This window comes from Triticum dicoccoides, chromosome 6A, assembly GCF_002162155.2.
Source record: "Triticum dicoccoides isolate Atlit2015 ecotype Zavitan chromosome 6A, WEW_v2.0, whole genome shotgun sequence".
NCBI classification, from domain to species: Eukaryota; Viridiplantae; Streptophyta; class Magnoliopsida; order Poales; family Poaceae; genus Triticum; species Triticum dicoccoides.
Genome location: NC_041390.1, coordinates 358,790,158 through 358,806,782, shown reverse-complemented (window position 1 = coordinate 358,806,782; position 16,625 = coordinate 358,790,158). Strand labels below are relative to the sequence as shown.

The 16,625-nt window shown below is 44.2% G+C and overlaps 1 protein-coding gene across 1 annotated transcript; it reads left to right on the top strand.

Annotated features, from left to right (window-relative positions):
* The first annotated feature begins 689 nt into the window (after positions 1-689).
* On the top strand, positions 690-4,516 carry LOC119316915 (probable protein phosphatase 2C member 13, mitochondrial). The gene is made up of 8 exons (XM_037591308.1): positions 690-1,140; positions 2,087-2,214; positions 2,288-2,386; positions 2,494-2,652; positions 3,087-3,173; positions 3,470-3,561; positions 3,769-3,843; positions 4,114-4,516. The coding sequence occupies exons 1-8, from the start codon at positions 839-841 to the stop codon at positions 4,252-4,254; spliced, it is 1,083 nt and encodes a 360-aa protein (XP_037447205.1). The 5' UTR covers positions 690-838; the 3' UTR covers positions 4,255-4,516.
* Positions 4,517-16,625: the final 12,109 nt, after the last annotated feature.

The window sequence follows — 16,625 nt, the reverse complement described above, 5'->3', positions numbered from 1 at the left end:
GGTGGGTTGGCAGCAACCTCAGCTGCCCAGCCAACGGGTCGACGCCCCATCCTCAATCCTTCTATATCTATATCTATAATCTATACCCCTACTATTATACTATTAAAAGGAGGTGATATTTTTGGTTTCATCTCGCTTCGTTTGGTCCCGCTTCAATTAACTTCGTGTACGCTATTTGGTTTCGTTACTTGCCACCCATTTTGGCCCAACAGAGAAAGCCCACCTGGCGGCGCACCGAGGCCCAGGTCCGGAGAGCTGCCAATTTTTTTTGCAGATATGAGGGATATGAGAGGATTATTTTTCTCCCGTTGCAACGCACGAACTTTTTGCTAGTGTCTTCTTTCATTCTACAATGCAGTGCTTCCTCTATCACCGTGCTTCAACTTTGACCATAAATTTAACTACCAAGACCGATTACGGCGGGAGCAAAAGTTATATAAGTGAATTTGTATTCGAAAGAAGTTTTTAATTATGTAACTTTTTCTTCCGCCGCAGTCGGTCTCGTTCATTAAATTTATAGTCAATGTTCGACCTCGGAAAACGCAAGCGCATTATATTTTGAAATGGAGGGAGTACTAATAAATGAGCTAAATCCTCTCATAAATACGGACGGGCGCGGTGGTCCCATTTTATTATAATGATCAAAATAGCCATTAGTCTATATTATTATAGTGCAGGGAATCTCCCACCGTCCACCCCCCGCCCCCGCCCCCGCCGCTTGTTCCTCCCCTTCCGCGCCCTCGCCCCGGATCCGAAGCCATTAAACCGAGCGCCAGTGGATCTCTCCTCGGGCATCGGCATCGGAGCGGAGAGAGAGAGAGAGCCACCCAGCCATGAGATGGTATGCATCGGTAGGCTGAGGGCGCTGGTGCTTCGTGCGGCGGCGGGTGCGGGCGCGGGCAGGCGCCGGTGGGCCAGGGTCCTGTGCGGTCGGGCGGTTGATGTGTGCGTGACACCCCGTCCGCGCGGGCACGGTTGGCGTGGATTCCGGGCGGTGGCTGGCGCCAGGACGAAGATGATGCTCGATTCATCCGACTCTGACTCCGGCGCTCCGGCGGGGCAGCTGCAGCTGCAGCGCCGCGCGGCTGCTGCTGGGACCCAGCCGCAGGATGGAGGGTACGCCAGTGCGGGGTGGCAGAGGTAATGCATGCCCCCTGCTCATCTTTTGGTTATAGGCGTTTCCTGTGTTTGCATCAGCTTGAAATATCGTTGGTTGAATTTGCATTTAGGCGGGCCTCACGTTGTACATTTGCTTGCCTTGCCTTGAAATATAAAGAGTGCAGTAGAGATGCTCCAGAATTTGCAATCGGACTATGTGCTTTGATTGACATGAGTGCACTATATAGCTGTTTGGCCCGTGGTTTATCATTTCTTAGGACGGTTTGGTATACATGAGACTAGTTGACATACTTAACACGGTTCTTTATCGAAAAAGAACGAGGTTCTTTCTGATCATAAGTAATGTTTGTCACCAACTCACCATGGTATGCATGCAGCCATTAGTATACGCCAAATGGAGCTGCTATGTGTACTGACATATTGGGCCCGATTTAGATATGACATTTTGTGACAACCATTGATTATTTGCCTGGTGCTGGCCCAACGAACATCAGATTGCAGCATCAAACCATTGTACCAGGATTGGACTAAAAATGTTGTACACGAGGCAATTCCATGTCCTGCAGTGCTACTAGTGTCATGCTCCTAATGCTTCATTGCATTCTTACAGGAGTACCAGCGATGCTTAGCTGTGAGGCTGTTACTAGTAGGACTTTATGGTCATCTAGACTAGTTACAAAGCAGTACAACTGCAACACTAGTGTATTTTGATGTGAACCACCAGCAGTTGGCAGATGCAGTCATGGAAATGTATGCCTCTTGATCTGAAATTTATCATGTGCTTGTTTATTTTGTGATCGTTGTAATGTATAAGATAGTTTATCTACACTTCTGATATTTCAGGTCTATATCTTCGTACAATAACCATTTCTTATCTTCTAACATCTGTTATTAAAATGCCCTCTCTGAGACTCTTTAGAATATGTAATGCTGCCTGGGTTGACATTGTGTCCAAATATCATGACAGGGAAGATGGTAAACTGAAATGTGGGTATTCAAGTTTTAGAGGGAAAAGGGCTACAATGGAGGATTTCTATGATGTAAAACTAACTGAAATTGATGGACACGCTGTTAGCCTATTTGGTGTATTCGATGGTATGGTTTCCAATCTTGCCTTCTTACTTCTGCAATTGCATGCCTATCGTGTTCTTACTTTGCAAAGCTTTAGGTCATGGGGGGTCACGTGCTGCTGAGTATTTGAAGGAGCATTTGTTCGAGAACCTTATGAAACACCCCAAGTTCTTGACTGATACAAAGCTTGCTATAAGTAATGTTTCTCTTGGCATTTACCTGTATGTTTATCTGTTCGCATTCTTCCCAATGCTTCCAATCATTGTTTTCTGAGCTTTAAATTTTTTTTTGATAAAAAAACAGGTGAAACATATCAGAAGACAGATGCTGATTTCTTAGAATCAGAATCAAGTGCTTTTAGGGATGATGGTTCCACAGCTTCGACTGCGGTTTTAGTGGGTGGCCATCTATATGTAGCAAATGTTGGTGACTCCCGTGCTGTTATTTCAAAAGCCGGGAAAGGTATATTCTGTTAGAACCCTATTGTAGTCACTATATGATTGAATCACCCAAACATGTTCTGGCCCTTGTAAATACTTATTGTATGTATCTGCAGAGTGTTTCTAAATTTGCCCTCCAGCGATGATATATTTGGCAAAGAACTATGGTACATTGTGTTTCTTTTAATGCACTTTTTTACAAAATATTTTCCCACCAACATATTGCAGTTATACGATTATACCATAGCTATCTGCTCATTTCCTTCATGTGATGATTATTGTTCTACCATTATTTAAGGAAAATGGCAAGGCTTGCTTATTTCTTACCACCATCATGATGGAATCTATATAATGACATCATATCCACTTCAGTTTACCGGCGTGGTTCGGTTACTAGCTTAGGAGCTTCGTTTACTCCATTCTAACTCTACTGATCTCATATGTTTGTTTTTGTAGCTAGGGCACTCTCAGTAGATCACAAACCTAACAGGTCCGATGAACGCAAGAGAATTGAAAATGCTGGAGGTGTTGTCATCTGGGCTGGTAAGTCTTATTTTATTTCACTCATGCATTTGGCATTGTCAGTCAGCACAATTGTAAGTGGACAAGGACGGTAGCAAAAGACTTGCTTATTCATTTTGAGCCTTCTGATATCTCCTGTATGTTTGGACATGTTGGTTTATCATGCTTGGGTTGTTTGTTTCGTGATCTTGCGTGCAGCCTAAGTGCTTCTAGGCGTGCCATGTTTCTATACAAGATATTTTGTTTTTTGATTGATCTAGGCTTTACGATTTGACTATCGGAAACTGTTCCATCTTCTTGATGTGGTATTTGCCCAGGTACTTGGAGGGTAGGTGGCGTACTGGCAATGTCCCGTGCGTTTGGTAATCGTCTACTGAAGCCATTTGTGGTGGCAGAACCTGAAATTCAGGTAGCTTATTGTAGTTGAGTTATGCCAAGATTTCGTTACCTTTTTTTTATATATAGTTGGAAATCAGTGCTTTTTACTTGTTTCAACCTAGTGCAGCAGCAAGTGGTCGTTAGCAACTCCAGTTTAATACCTTTCTTTAGATTAGTCATTAGTTGCCTGTTTCTAATTTTGATTACTTGTGATCAAATCTTATCTAACAAATCGTAGGAAGAATTGATTAATGGAGAATTGGAGAGCCTGGTTCTTGCCAGTGATGGGCTTTGGGATGCCGTAGAAAATGAGGTAAACTCTATTGCCAACTGTCATAATTCTCACCCTGAATGCACCCAGAATTTCTGAAGCAAAACACTGTTGCTTATGAGGCTGTAGAAAGCATTTTCTACATCTGATCCGTGCTTACATTCTAAGTGCAACAATGCGTAACTTTATACTACTTCTGTAACTTAATATAAGACGTTTAAGACACTGTCATAGTGTCTAAAAACGTCTTATGTTAAGTTACTGAGGGAGTAGCTCTTTAACTGATATTCTGGCAATGATTTTCTCAAACAGGAAGCTGTGTCCCTTGCAAAAACAGAAGATGTGCCAGAGTCTGCGGCCAGGAAACTGACGGAGATTGCCTACTCCCGTGGCAGCGCTGACAATATTACATGCATCGTGGTGCAATTCCACCATGATAAAATTGCAGGATGAGATGGACTACAGCTGATTTAAGGTTTCTCTGCTTCAGGCCTCTTTTTATCCTGCAAGCGGAGTGGGGTTTCTCCCACATCTATTTTTGCCTCTGTGGCAACTGCTCAGGACTTCCTTCATTGATTCTTTCCTTTGTGTGGGAGACCTTTTCTCTTTTGAGAATTGTAATGGGAATTTTTGGGTTTGATGTATCCATGTCTATGTCTGTACTAATACTTGTTATATTTAATATAAAAAGAGTGAGTTACGGAGATCCAACAAATTTCACATGTTTAACTGCATCTATCCAACAGTTTATGTCGCTTTCATATTTAGCGTTTAATATCATACCTAATATGAATGCCAATGCTAACCATGTAATTATTTCCTAACTAATATCAATGTGCAATTTATATCTTTGCCTACTATTAATGTTCAATATAGTTAATATCTTGCTTCACATTAACATGCGTTGCACATACACTATTCCTATACAATAAATTTACAAAAATACTAACGCACACTATTCCTATACAATAAATTTACAAAAATACTAACGCCCACACGTGTGGTAGTTTTGCAACACGCCCACATGCGTGGATCATTGTTCAGTCGAGTTTGCACGAATCTGAACACATTGAGGCGGATTTTGCGTGCCACGTGGGACGGGACTGGTGTGTGGGCGTTGAAGAGTTCGCCCACACGCCCCGCAACACGTGGTTTGCCAGTTGCGCTATGTGGGCGAACTAGTTTCTGCCCACACAACCACCATCCAGATCCATGCGCGTGTGAGCAAACTGCTTTCCGCCCACATGACACTTGTATGTTGTTGGATGGCAACTGCAGTTATGCTTACGTGGCAACTAGGTAAACACACATGGGAACTATGATTCGTTGCTAGACGGCAACTGCAGTTGCCCGTACGTGACAACCAGATAAACACACACAACAACTATGATTAACCATACATGGAAACTATGGTTGGACCACACGTGACAACTAGATAAACACACATGGCAACTACTGTTTGACCATATGTGAGGAGTAGTTAATCACACACGAGAACTACCATAAATTAGACATGACAACTATAGTTAACCAAAACAGATATAGTTGCCATGCCTTTACAACTACATTTGCCATCCCGAATAACTACATCTGCCATCTCGGATGGCAACTAAATCGTCATCATGCGAGGTACCTAACGTAGTTGCGGCAGGACGTGTGGACATTTTTGCTTCGTGCCACACGTGCGGGTTGTAAATGAGTAGTATTTGTTGGGCGTGTGGCACGAAGTAGATGCACCCACATCTGTGGGCAATTCTAATGTACGCCCACACACAACCCTTATGGGCTGCCTCCTGCTCACGCCACACACGGTGTGTGGGTGGATGTCTAATATGCCACACGTGTGGGCGTTATCGGCGTCCTAAATTTACCAGTTACATAGGCTATACAATCTTTCAAAACACTACTGGTTCCCACCAAAAATAAATAAATAATGCAAGTCCATGAGTGAATTATGCCCAGGGCGAGCTAAAAGTCACGCAACCTACACCAATTGAAAAGCTGGTTCGGACAACAATGTTCTGTGGAAGTGTGCTAAGGTTGTCAAACAAGCTAAAAGTCATGTAACCCGCACTAATTGAAAAGCTGGTTTTATCATACTCCTAGAAAAGTCATGTAACTTTGGCCCAGTTTGGATTCATGAGTTAGAGTTAGTTTGGGTTAGTTTGGGCAAAACTAACCCAAAAATATTCAAACAGGAGGGTTAGTTTGGGTTAGATGCACCTAACCCATTCAAAAAATCTAACCCACCCAAGACGTGCTTATTTGGGTTAGTTCTTCTCGGGATCACTAAAAACACATTTTCTCTCGCTCTCCCCGCAACAGATCCCTCCCCACTTCCTTGAAACTTCTTGTCCTCTCCCTTCCTCCCTCTTGCACCGCCCGCGAAGACGCCTCGCCGTATCCACGCTCCATCTAACCCTGCGATCCAAACACCTCTTTGGTTAGAGTTAGTTCAGGGTTAGGATCTAACTCTAACCTCTAACTGAAGGAAATATGCACTAGAGGCAATAATAAAGTTGTTATTTATATTTCCTTATATCATGATAAATGTTTATTATTCATGCTAGAATTGTATTAACCGGAAACTTAGTACATGTGTGAATACATAGACAAAACAGAGTGTCCCTAGTATGCCTCTACTTGACTAGCTCGTTAATCAAAGATGGTTAAGTTTCCTGACCATAGACATGTGTTGTCATTTGACGAACAGGATCACATCATTAGAGAATGATGTGATGGACAAGACCCATCCGTTAGCTTAGCATAAATGATCGTTTAGTTTTATTGCTATTTGCTTTCATCATGACTTATACATGTTCCTCTGACTATGAGATTATGCAACTCCCGAATACCGGAGGAGCACCTTGTGTGCTATCAAACATCACAATGTAACTGGGTGATTATAAAGATGCTCTACAGGTGTCTCCGATGGTGTTTGTTGAGTTGACATAGATCGAGATTGGGATTTGTCACTCCGATTGACGGAGAGGTATCTCTGGGCCCTCTCGGTAATGCACATCACTATAAGCCTTGCAAGCAATGTGACTAATGAATTAGTTGCGGGATGTTGCATTACAGAACGAGTAAAGAGACTTGCCGGTGACGAGATTGAACTAGGTACGATGATAACGACGATCGAATCTCGGGCAAGTAACATATCGATGACAAAGGGAACAACGTATGTTGTTATGCGGTTTGACCGATAAAGATCTTCGTAGAATATGTAGGAACTGATGCGGAGCATCCTACGGTCATCCCCATGGACCTACCATCGTCCCACGAAGTGCCAAGAGGACCTATGACTCGAGCTAGAGCTAGAGCCCTCGAGACCGAGGTGACTTCTCTCTTTAGTGATATTGCATATGATCCCCTCGAGACATGGCTACTACCTAAATCCGAGATATTGTGCATGATCAGGTACCAAGAGGACCCTCCCGAAGATGCACGTGAAGATGAACAAGTCTCCAAGTTCACGGATGAAGAGAACCAACGGAAGGAGTCAAGAACACCTCCCAGGCCCCGGACATCCGGCCACGACCCCGAACATCTGGCCCCTGGAGTGTCGTCCACCACAGCTGCACAACTGCCAAGCATCGGCAGGCTCCGTACATCCGGCCCCGTCATCCCAGACATCCGGCCCTTCCCGAGCTCCTGGAAATCTGCCCCCCAGTCCGGATATCAGGATACCACCGAACCCGAGAGCAACAAGGCCAGCTTCTCCAGCCCGGACATCCGGCAACTCCAGCCCGGACATCCGGCCCCGCGTGAAAGCCCGGACATCCGGCCTCCCATGTCTGTGCACAGTGTAAGGGCCTGAGGCCCGTGTACCCCTTCGCCCACCTAGACTATATATGCTCTTCTCCTACCTACGTTTTAGGGTTAGCGTTGTGATAGCTCATTTGAGAGATAAAGCCTCGCTCATCCATATCGGATCTACTCCTTGAGAGAGACCGCGGCCCCTCTACGGAGAAGATCCACCTTGGATTCAAGACCACCTTTTGGTCGGCCCCATCAAGACCTCCTTTGGAGAAGAACCGGTTACCGTGTACCATCCTTTGTTGATCGTGGATCTTGTATCTCCTCTTGTGTTTCGAGGATCTAGCATATGTGTGACCTAATCTCGTTGGTTTGAGTGATTCCCTTGTGTTTTCCCTCGTGTTCTTCGTGTTCCTCGTTGGGATCCGCTCCTTTTGTGAAAGATCGGCCACCTAGGGTTCCACCCTACATCATCTTGGTATCTAGAGCTACGTTGATCACGATTTCGGAGCCTCCCCGTTGTGTTTCTAGCCTTGTTTTGTTGATTTTGTCCCTAATTCGAAAATTCCCCACAAAAATAGCCCCCAATTTTTTTTGTGATTTGTTGGTGTGATGAAGTTTTGTTGGATTTGATCCGCGGATTTCATGTGTTGCAGGTAGATCTAGCTTTCCATCATCTTTTCCCCAATTTCCATCGACAAATTCCTCCAAATTTGCCCCGATTTGCCACCTTCCATGCGGAGTTCATCCACGGATCCAGAGCCCGGACATCCGGCCATCAAGCCCGGACATCCGGCCCCTGGCAGCATCACTCCCATCCACCGCCCGTTTTCCGTCCATATTTCGCCAAATTTTGTTCCGGTGCCCACATACACTTCCACATACCACCACCACTTCCGCATACCACCACCATATACCACATACACCACCATCGATTACCACTACCAACTCCGACAATTTTGTCACGTTTTGCTTTGAGAATTTGAGTTGCGGTTCCGTGTCCTATCGTGTTTCGGCTATTTAGGTACGGTTCGACATCAACATCACTGCCGCTCATCTTCGCCATGGACGCGTCATCGACAACAACCACTCCACCATTTTGACACCATACCGTAAGCAAGAAGCGGTAAAATCATCTTGGTATAGTGATACATCATTCTTGTCATTACATTGATAGCCATCGTAGCCTTACTGTTTTGCGTCGCTTACCCATCGAGACTAGCCTTTGAGTATTGCCGGCAACGTGACTTGTGCACATTAGTGATCATACTTCCCATAGCATACATACATATCATTGGTGCATATCTTGGTATCATCTCGTGTGTCACAAAGTTGTCATCGCATACACAATTGCTATCTTGGTTTGTGAAGCATTGCATGAGACAAGAGCTCAAAAACAAAGAGCCAAACAAGCTTTTAAGAAAAAGGGAAAGATAAGCAAGAACCGTAGCATCATACAACATTAAGATTATCATACTAGATCATCTTGGATCATATCATCGAAACACCATACATAGAGCATGCTTGGGATAGAAGTCGTTGCATTTTTGCTTAGTCGGTTGTGCACAAGTCTTCGTATCTGCCTATTGTGCAATCGTGCTAGCGTCTCTCTAGTGTTGCGCAACAAGAGCATTTTCGTGGATTCCACATTTTGGCTCATCCTTGGTTGCACGACCCCGTTCCATCTCTTTGCGTGTGTGTTTTCGTGCACCATATTTTGCTTTGTCTACTTGTTGCATTGCAAAGTTGTGAATCTTTTTCAACATTATTGAAGCTCACTAACAATTGCATCAAATTTTGTGCCACCATCCTAACCGAGCTCCACCATAAGATTTTACTTGTGTAGGTGTGAGAAACCGACAAGAATTGGTACCAATTGTGCTATTTCCTTGTTCAACATTGGAGTGATCTTTGATCCACCTTTGTAACATCCCAAATTTCAATTTGGAATGTTATACATTAGATCATCAATGCATATCATATTTTATTTTGCATTTTGGTTGATCCTAGAAATTATACGCAACTCAAGGACCCACAGAGAGAGTTGGGAATTTCATTATTTTCATATTTGAGTTTTCTCAAATTTTGAGAATAGGATCATTTGATTTTTATTTATTTTATCATCAATTATTTCTATTACAAAAATATGAGAGAGGGAATAAAATGACTTTCCCAAAATAAAGAAATATTGAGGATTTAATAATAAAATCAAATAAGATTTTATTTCGGAGTTTTTCGGTGTTTTATTTGAATTTAGGAAAAATGTGCATTTTTCCAAATTGCATTTAGGTCTCAAATAAATGTTCACCTTGTGCGGCTTGATTTTAGAAGCCCGTGAAAAATTATTTCGGAATTTTTGGAGTCCGTTTAGTATTTCTTTTTATTTTTCTTCTGAGCGGAATAAGTAAAAAAACGAACCGACCTACGGACCGTGTCCGACTAGGACTCCGGCCCGAGGGGGGGCCTTTATAAGCCGGGGCAGCCCACCCCGGGGGAAACCCTAGCCGCCGCCGCCGAGGTTCGCCGCCGCCTCGACTTCCATGCCCACGTTTAAAAAAATCGGTTTTCGTCGGTTTTTTTAGTTTCGTTTTTTTTAAATAGATCGGTTTTACGGTTTATTTAAATAGCGATCGTTCGTTCGTCCGTCCGTTCGTTCTAGCTAGCGTTCGTTGTTTTTCTTTTTCTCGGATTAAATCCGTGATTTTTCTGATCGCGATTCCTGATCCGATTTTCGTTTTAGTTTAACTTTTCGCTCGTTTATCGGAATCAGGCGATTCAAGCGCCTAGAGTTTCGTCTCGAAACCCTCTATCCGTTCAACCAACTTAAACAAGATTTTGCTACTGTAAAATTTGCCCTAGATCCAGATTAGTAGAACGAAATTGTTTTCTTTCGCCGTTTGACTTTCGTTGCTTCGTTCGATTTGATTCTTTTTGCCAACCGGAGTTCTTAAGATGAACCTTCTGGTTAGATCTCTTATTTGCGTTTTAGCTGTGCATTAGAAGAGTACTTATTGTATGCTTGTTTGTTTGTTTGCGATAGAGTACCCGGAGTGCGCCGCTTGTTACTTCGAATCGCTTGGTTTCGCGGATCATCAGCAAGGCATGTAACACTTTGATCATACCTTTTCTACTACCCAGTTTTATTGCATTAGATCAATCCTCACACATTGCATGATTAGGATCTAATTAAATTGTGGGATGGGAAGTAGTTGAGGTAGTACCTATTACCTGTTATCATCAAACCTTTGGGAGTTACTTCTACGTTTGCTTATTATGCCATGCTATGCTAGTAGACGTGGATTGGGTGAGTGATATCCATGACAGATGTGAGATTGTTAATTAATGGTTTATCTAAGGTGGCAACTTAAACACACATCTGGGTGGATTGAGCCACCTGGGTATTCCAGGACTTGCCTGATTTCTTTTGGACCGCCACCCAGACTCAAAGGGATCATGAGACTATTCATACTAGAAACTTTCGTGTGCAGCCACAAGCTATTATGGGCTCTAGCATAGTTGACTAAGTCATACGAACTCTTACAGTGGTAGACTAGCAGATGTAGGGGATGTAGGTGGTACGGTCTACCCGATCGTAAGGTGCTAGCGCTTCTGAAAGACTATGTCTCAGTCATCCGTCTTCTCAAACACCCTGTAGTGCGAGAAACCAAACGGAGGCGATCGAGTCTTGTGGGGAAAAGTGCGCAAACCTCTGTAGAGTGTAATAAACTAATCATGGTTAGCCGTGTCCCCGGTTATGGACATCTTGAGTATCTAGTACTTGGATTTTCATGTGAATCTCAACATGTTACTTTAAATTAAATTTTGTTAGGTTATGTTTAATGATGATGCTTAATTGGGATTGAGAATGCTGTCAACCATTCTCAATGTTTAACAACCACCATGATAGTTAAATAAATTTATTCCTTTGTAGTAGGGAAAATTGGCTTTACGCAAAACTGTAACCATAGAGCTTTCCACCAGCCAAATATGCATGTAGCACAGCTGTTTCATTCCATTACTCTCTATGTGTTACCTTGCCAGCATATTCCATGTGCTGACCCGTTTCGGGCTGCAACGTTAATGTTGCAGACTTTTCAGACAACAATTAAGGAGTTTTTAGGTCGTGGTTCTATACTCAGTGATGTCGTTGGAGTTGATGGACTCACTTATCTTCCAAGCCTTCCGTTGTTATCTTTATTAGATGGCCTAAAGCCATATTTATTGTAATAAGCTCTCTTTTGAGACACTCGATGTAATAAGTGTGTGATTGCTACTCTGCTATAAATCCTCCGAGTACTGTGTGGCGTCAGCATTACTGATCCAGGGATGACATCGGAGCACAGAGATCAGACCGTTTGAGGTCTGGTCGCTACAACCTTCAACATCGGTCAAGGTACATTTGGTATAAGTTCTTCTCTTTCTACCACTCACATATTTCCCTTAGAATGATGGATAGGCCAAGTATTTCTACCAACCCACTCTTCATCGGGCAAGATGATGACATGAACTCCTAAGTCACCAAGAGCCACCTCTTTGGTGCACAACGTGCTTTGCATCAAGAGCAACAAACAATGAGCGAACGCATTGACAACCTCGCCACCGACTTGCGACTCTCCGAGCAACGTACAAGAGACTACTTCGACCACAAGCTCGACGACCACAAGCAAGAGAATGATGCAAGAATGGACGAGATTCGTGCTTTGTTGCTCAATCGCGCTTCTTCCACTTCGTCCTCATCAAGACGGAGCCGCTCAAGTCGACATTCCGACTACACCATCTCCGGCTCAAGTACACCGACATCCAATACTCTTCGTCGTGCCGCGTGCCAAGATCGTCAAGCCAACCGCAACCCTCTACACGACAACAACTCTCAAGAACAACGACATTGTCAAAACCAAGCTACCTTTGCACAAGCACGAGAACGGCAACGACACTGCCAACACGAAGAGGAAGAGCGAGCGCGTATACACCAAGAAACACAAGATGCCGAGGCACAACGTCAAGAGCAACAATTGCGAGAAGCTCAAGCAATTGAGGCGCAAAAAGCCCTCCGAGAATCAAGTCGAGTCGTAGCCAACCGAGGCCGACAAGCTCGTGAACATCAAGAAGCACTTCACGAAGAAGTGCAAGAACGAATATACCAAGCTCTCGTGCATCGTCAAGCTCGACAAGTTCCTCCACAAGCTCGTCAAGAACATCAAGTTCAACAAGAGCAATAAGACAATGGAAATCCTCCACGGCAAGATAAAGTTGTGAGAGACGATCCTCCTCATCAAGGACGTCATCATCCCTGACCCGAACGCAATAAAGAGCAATGCTACGACAAGCTAAAGTTCACCATGCCCAAGTTCAATGGAAGCAATGATCCCGAAGAGTACCTTTCATCGGCATTGAAGGTCGACAAAATCTTCCTCTTGTACAACTATGAAGAAGAGAAGAAGATCGCGATGGCATCCCTTGAGTTCCAAGACTATGTCCTCATATGGTGGGAACAAGTCATTGAGCGCCGAGAGGCAAAAGGTGAACCACCCATCACTACTTGGGCGCAAATGAAGGATTTCATGAGAGCACGCTTCGTGCCAACCTACTACAACTGCGATCTCTTCAAGAAACTCCAACTACTCAAGCAGGGAACCAAGAGCGTTGAAGAGTACTACAAGGAAATGGAGATTGCAATGATACGAGCCAATGTCACGGAAGATGATGAGCAAACTATGGCACATTTCTTGAATGGACTCAATCACCCCATCAAGAAGATCGCCGACTTCCAACCATACCCGAACCTCATCGAGCTAGTGCATCAAGCTACCAAAGCAGAACATCAAGTGCAAGATGACATCAAGTATGCCAAGTTCTCATCCAAGTCATACGACTTCTCCAACACCCAAGCTTCGGTGACTCCAACACCTTCTACATCGACCAAGCCTTCTACAAGAAATGTCGATAAGTCGAGTTACAAGAAAGCTTCGACAACCTCAAGTCATCCTCCTACTACGAGCAACTTCAAGCCGAGAGCTTCATCATCATCTACCCCAACCGATGAGACCGTCAAGATAAGTTCTTTCAAATGCTTCACATGCGGAGGCCGAGGCCACAAGTCCTTTGAGTGTACCAACAAGCGAACCATGATCCTCAATGACGATGGTACATACGACTCCATGAGTGAAGGAGAAATGGAAGCCCTTGAGCAAGTGACAATGCACTGGCAAGTGAATGACAATGAAGAAGAACAAGTCTTTTGTGATGAAGATTCAAGTCCCGCTCTTGTTGTCTCCAAGGTCTTGACCCTTCAACATCACCAAGAAGAAGACCAAAGATGCCACATCTTTCATACCAAGGCCAGCATCAATGGAAGGTTCGTCAAGGTCATCATCTATGGAGGGAGTTGCCGTAACTTAGCAAGTGAAGAACTTTGCTCCAAGATCCAATTGCCCAAGACGAACCACCCACATACCTACAAAGTTCAATGGCTAAGCGACTCCGACACTATTCGAGTCGAGCATAGAGTGTAAGTCTCCTTCAAAATAGGAGCTTACGAAGACACTTTGGAGTGTGATGTCGTTCCAATGACCGTTTGCCACCTTCTTCTTGGTCGACCATGGCAATTTGATAGAGGTGTCATCCACAACGGCCGAACGAACCACTACATCTTCAAGATGAAAGTAAAGGAGTACGTACTTCGCCCTATGTCTCCAAGCCAAGTGATTGCCGACAAGCAAGCCACCCATCATGGAGGGAATAGTGAGAGAGCGAACCACCAAAAAGAGAGTGAGGGCCACAAGCTCAAATTGAGTGCCTCCACGATGAGCGAAAAGAAGAACCCAGTTCTATTTGCCACCAAACGTGAGATAAGAGAAGTGTGTGAGAACCCATCTAGTGTGATATACTACATCCTTTTGTGCAAGGACGACGCACCAAAAGCTAACACCTATCACACTCTACCTTTAGTGTCGTCTTCTCTTTTGCAGGAATTCCAAGATGTTTTCCCCGATGAGCTACCTCCGGGACTACCTCCACTGTGAGGCATCGAGCACTGTATCGACCTCATCCCCGGAGCACCACTTATGAACAAAGCTCCCTACCGCGTGAACCTCGAAGAAACCAAAGAAATACAAAGGCAAGTATAACATCTCATAGACCATGGACATGTGCGTGAAAGTTTGAGTCCTTGTGCCGTTCCGGTCATTCTTGTTCCAAAAAGAGACGGTAGCTTTTGCCTGTGCTCCGATTGTAGACCCATCAATGCTATCACCGTTCGATATAGGTACCCCATTCCACGCCTTGATGATATGCTTGATGAACTTAGTGGTGCCACTATTTTTTTTCCCAAAATTGATCTTAAAAGTGGTTACTATCAAATCCGCATACAAGAGGGTGATGAATGGAAAACCGCTTTCAAAACAAAGTTTGGTTTGTATGAGTGGTTAGTCATGCCTATGGGTTTATCGGAAGCACCGGGTACTTTTATGTGCCTTATGAATTATGTGTTTTGCCCTTACATTGGTGAGTTTGTTGTGGTCTACTTCGACGATATTCTTGTTTATAGCAACTCTCTCAAAGATCATGTCACACATGTTCGATCCGTTTTGCAAACTCTTAGAAAAGAGCGTGTCTATGCTAACATGGAAAAAATGCCTTTTTGGCGTTGATAAGCTCGTTTTTTGGGGTTTTGTTGTTTCCTCTAAGGGTGTTCATGGTGATGACTCTAAGATCAATGCTATCAAAACTTGGCCACAATCAACCAACTTGCATCAAGTGCGTAGCTTCCTTGGTTTAGCCAGTTTCTAAGGTATATTTGTGAAGGACTTCAGCACCATTGCTTCACCTTTGCATGCTTTGAGTAAGAAAAATGCGCCTTTTATTTGGGGACCATCCCAAGACACCGCATTAAATGAGCTTAAGAATTTGCTTACTCATGCTCCCGTGCTTGCATTACCCAACTTTGACAAACCCTTTGAGATTCATTGCGATGCTAGTGGTAATGGCATAGGAGGTGTGTTAACGTAAGAGAAGCGCCCCATAGCCTACTTGTAACGCCCTCGATGCGGCTATATCTCCCACGTGTCGAAGCACGACTTAGAGGCATAACCGCATTGAAAGCAATGTCGCAAGTGAGGTAATCTTCGCAAACAACCCATGTAATACAATAAGGGAAAAGATACATAGTTGGCTTACACTCGCCACTTCACACAATTACATGAATTAAAGCATTACATCAATCAGATACAATCAAGGTCCGACTACGGAACCAAAATAAAAGAAGACTACCCCAAATGCTACACAGATCCCCGATCGACCCCAACTGGGCTCCACTACTGATCAACTAGAACGAAACAACACAAAGGACAAGATCTTCATCGAGCTCCTCCTGAGCTTGGTTGCGTCATCTGCACGGACTCATCGGCACCTGCAAGCTGGTTTTGGAAGTATCTGTGAGTCATGGGGACTCAGCAATCTCACACCCTCGCAATCAAGACTATTTAAGCTTATGGGTAAGGTAAAGGTATGAGGTGGAGCTGCAGCAAGCGACTAGCATATATGGTGGCTAACCTATTCGCAAAAGAGAGCGAGAAGAGAAGGCAAAAGCATGGTCGATAAAAGTATGATCAAGAAGTGATCCTAGAACAACCTACGTCAAGCATAACTCCAACACCGTGTTCACTTCCCGGACTCTGCCGAGAAGAGACCATCACGGTTACACACGCGGTTGATGTATTTTAATTAAGGTTAACTTCAGGTTTTCTACAACCGGACATTAACAAATTCCCATCTGCCCATAACCGCAGGCACGGCTTTCGAAAGTTCAAATCCCTGCAGGGGAGTCCCAACTTAGCCCATGACAAGCTCTCACAGTCAACGAAGGATATACCTTCTCCCGAGACATTCCGATCAGACTCGGTATCCCGGTTCTACAAGACAACTTCGACAAGTTAAAACAAATCCAGCAACACCGCCCGAATGTGCCGACAAATCCCGATAGGAGCTGCACATATCTCGTTCTCAGGGCACACTCAGATGAGCGCTCCATACAACTAAAACCAAACCTTGAGTTTCCCCGAGGGGGC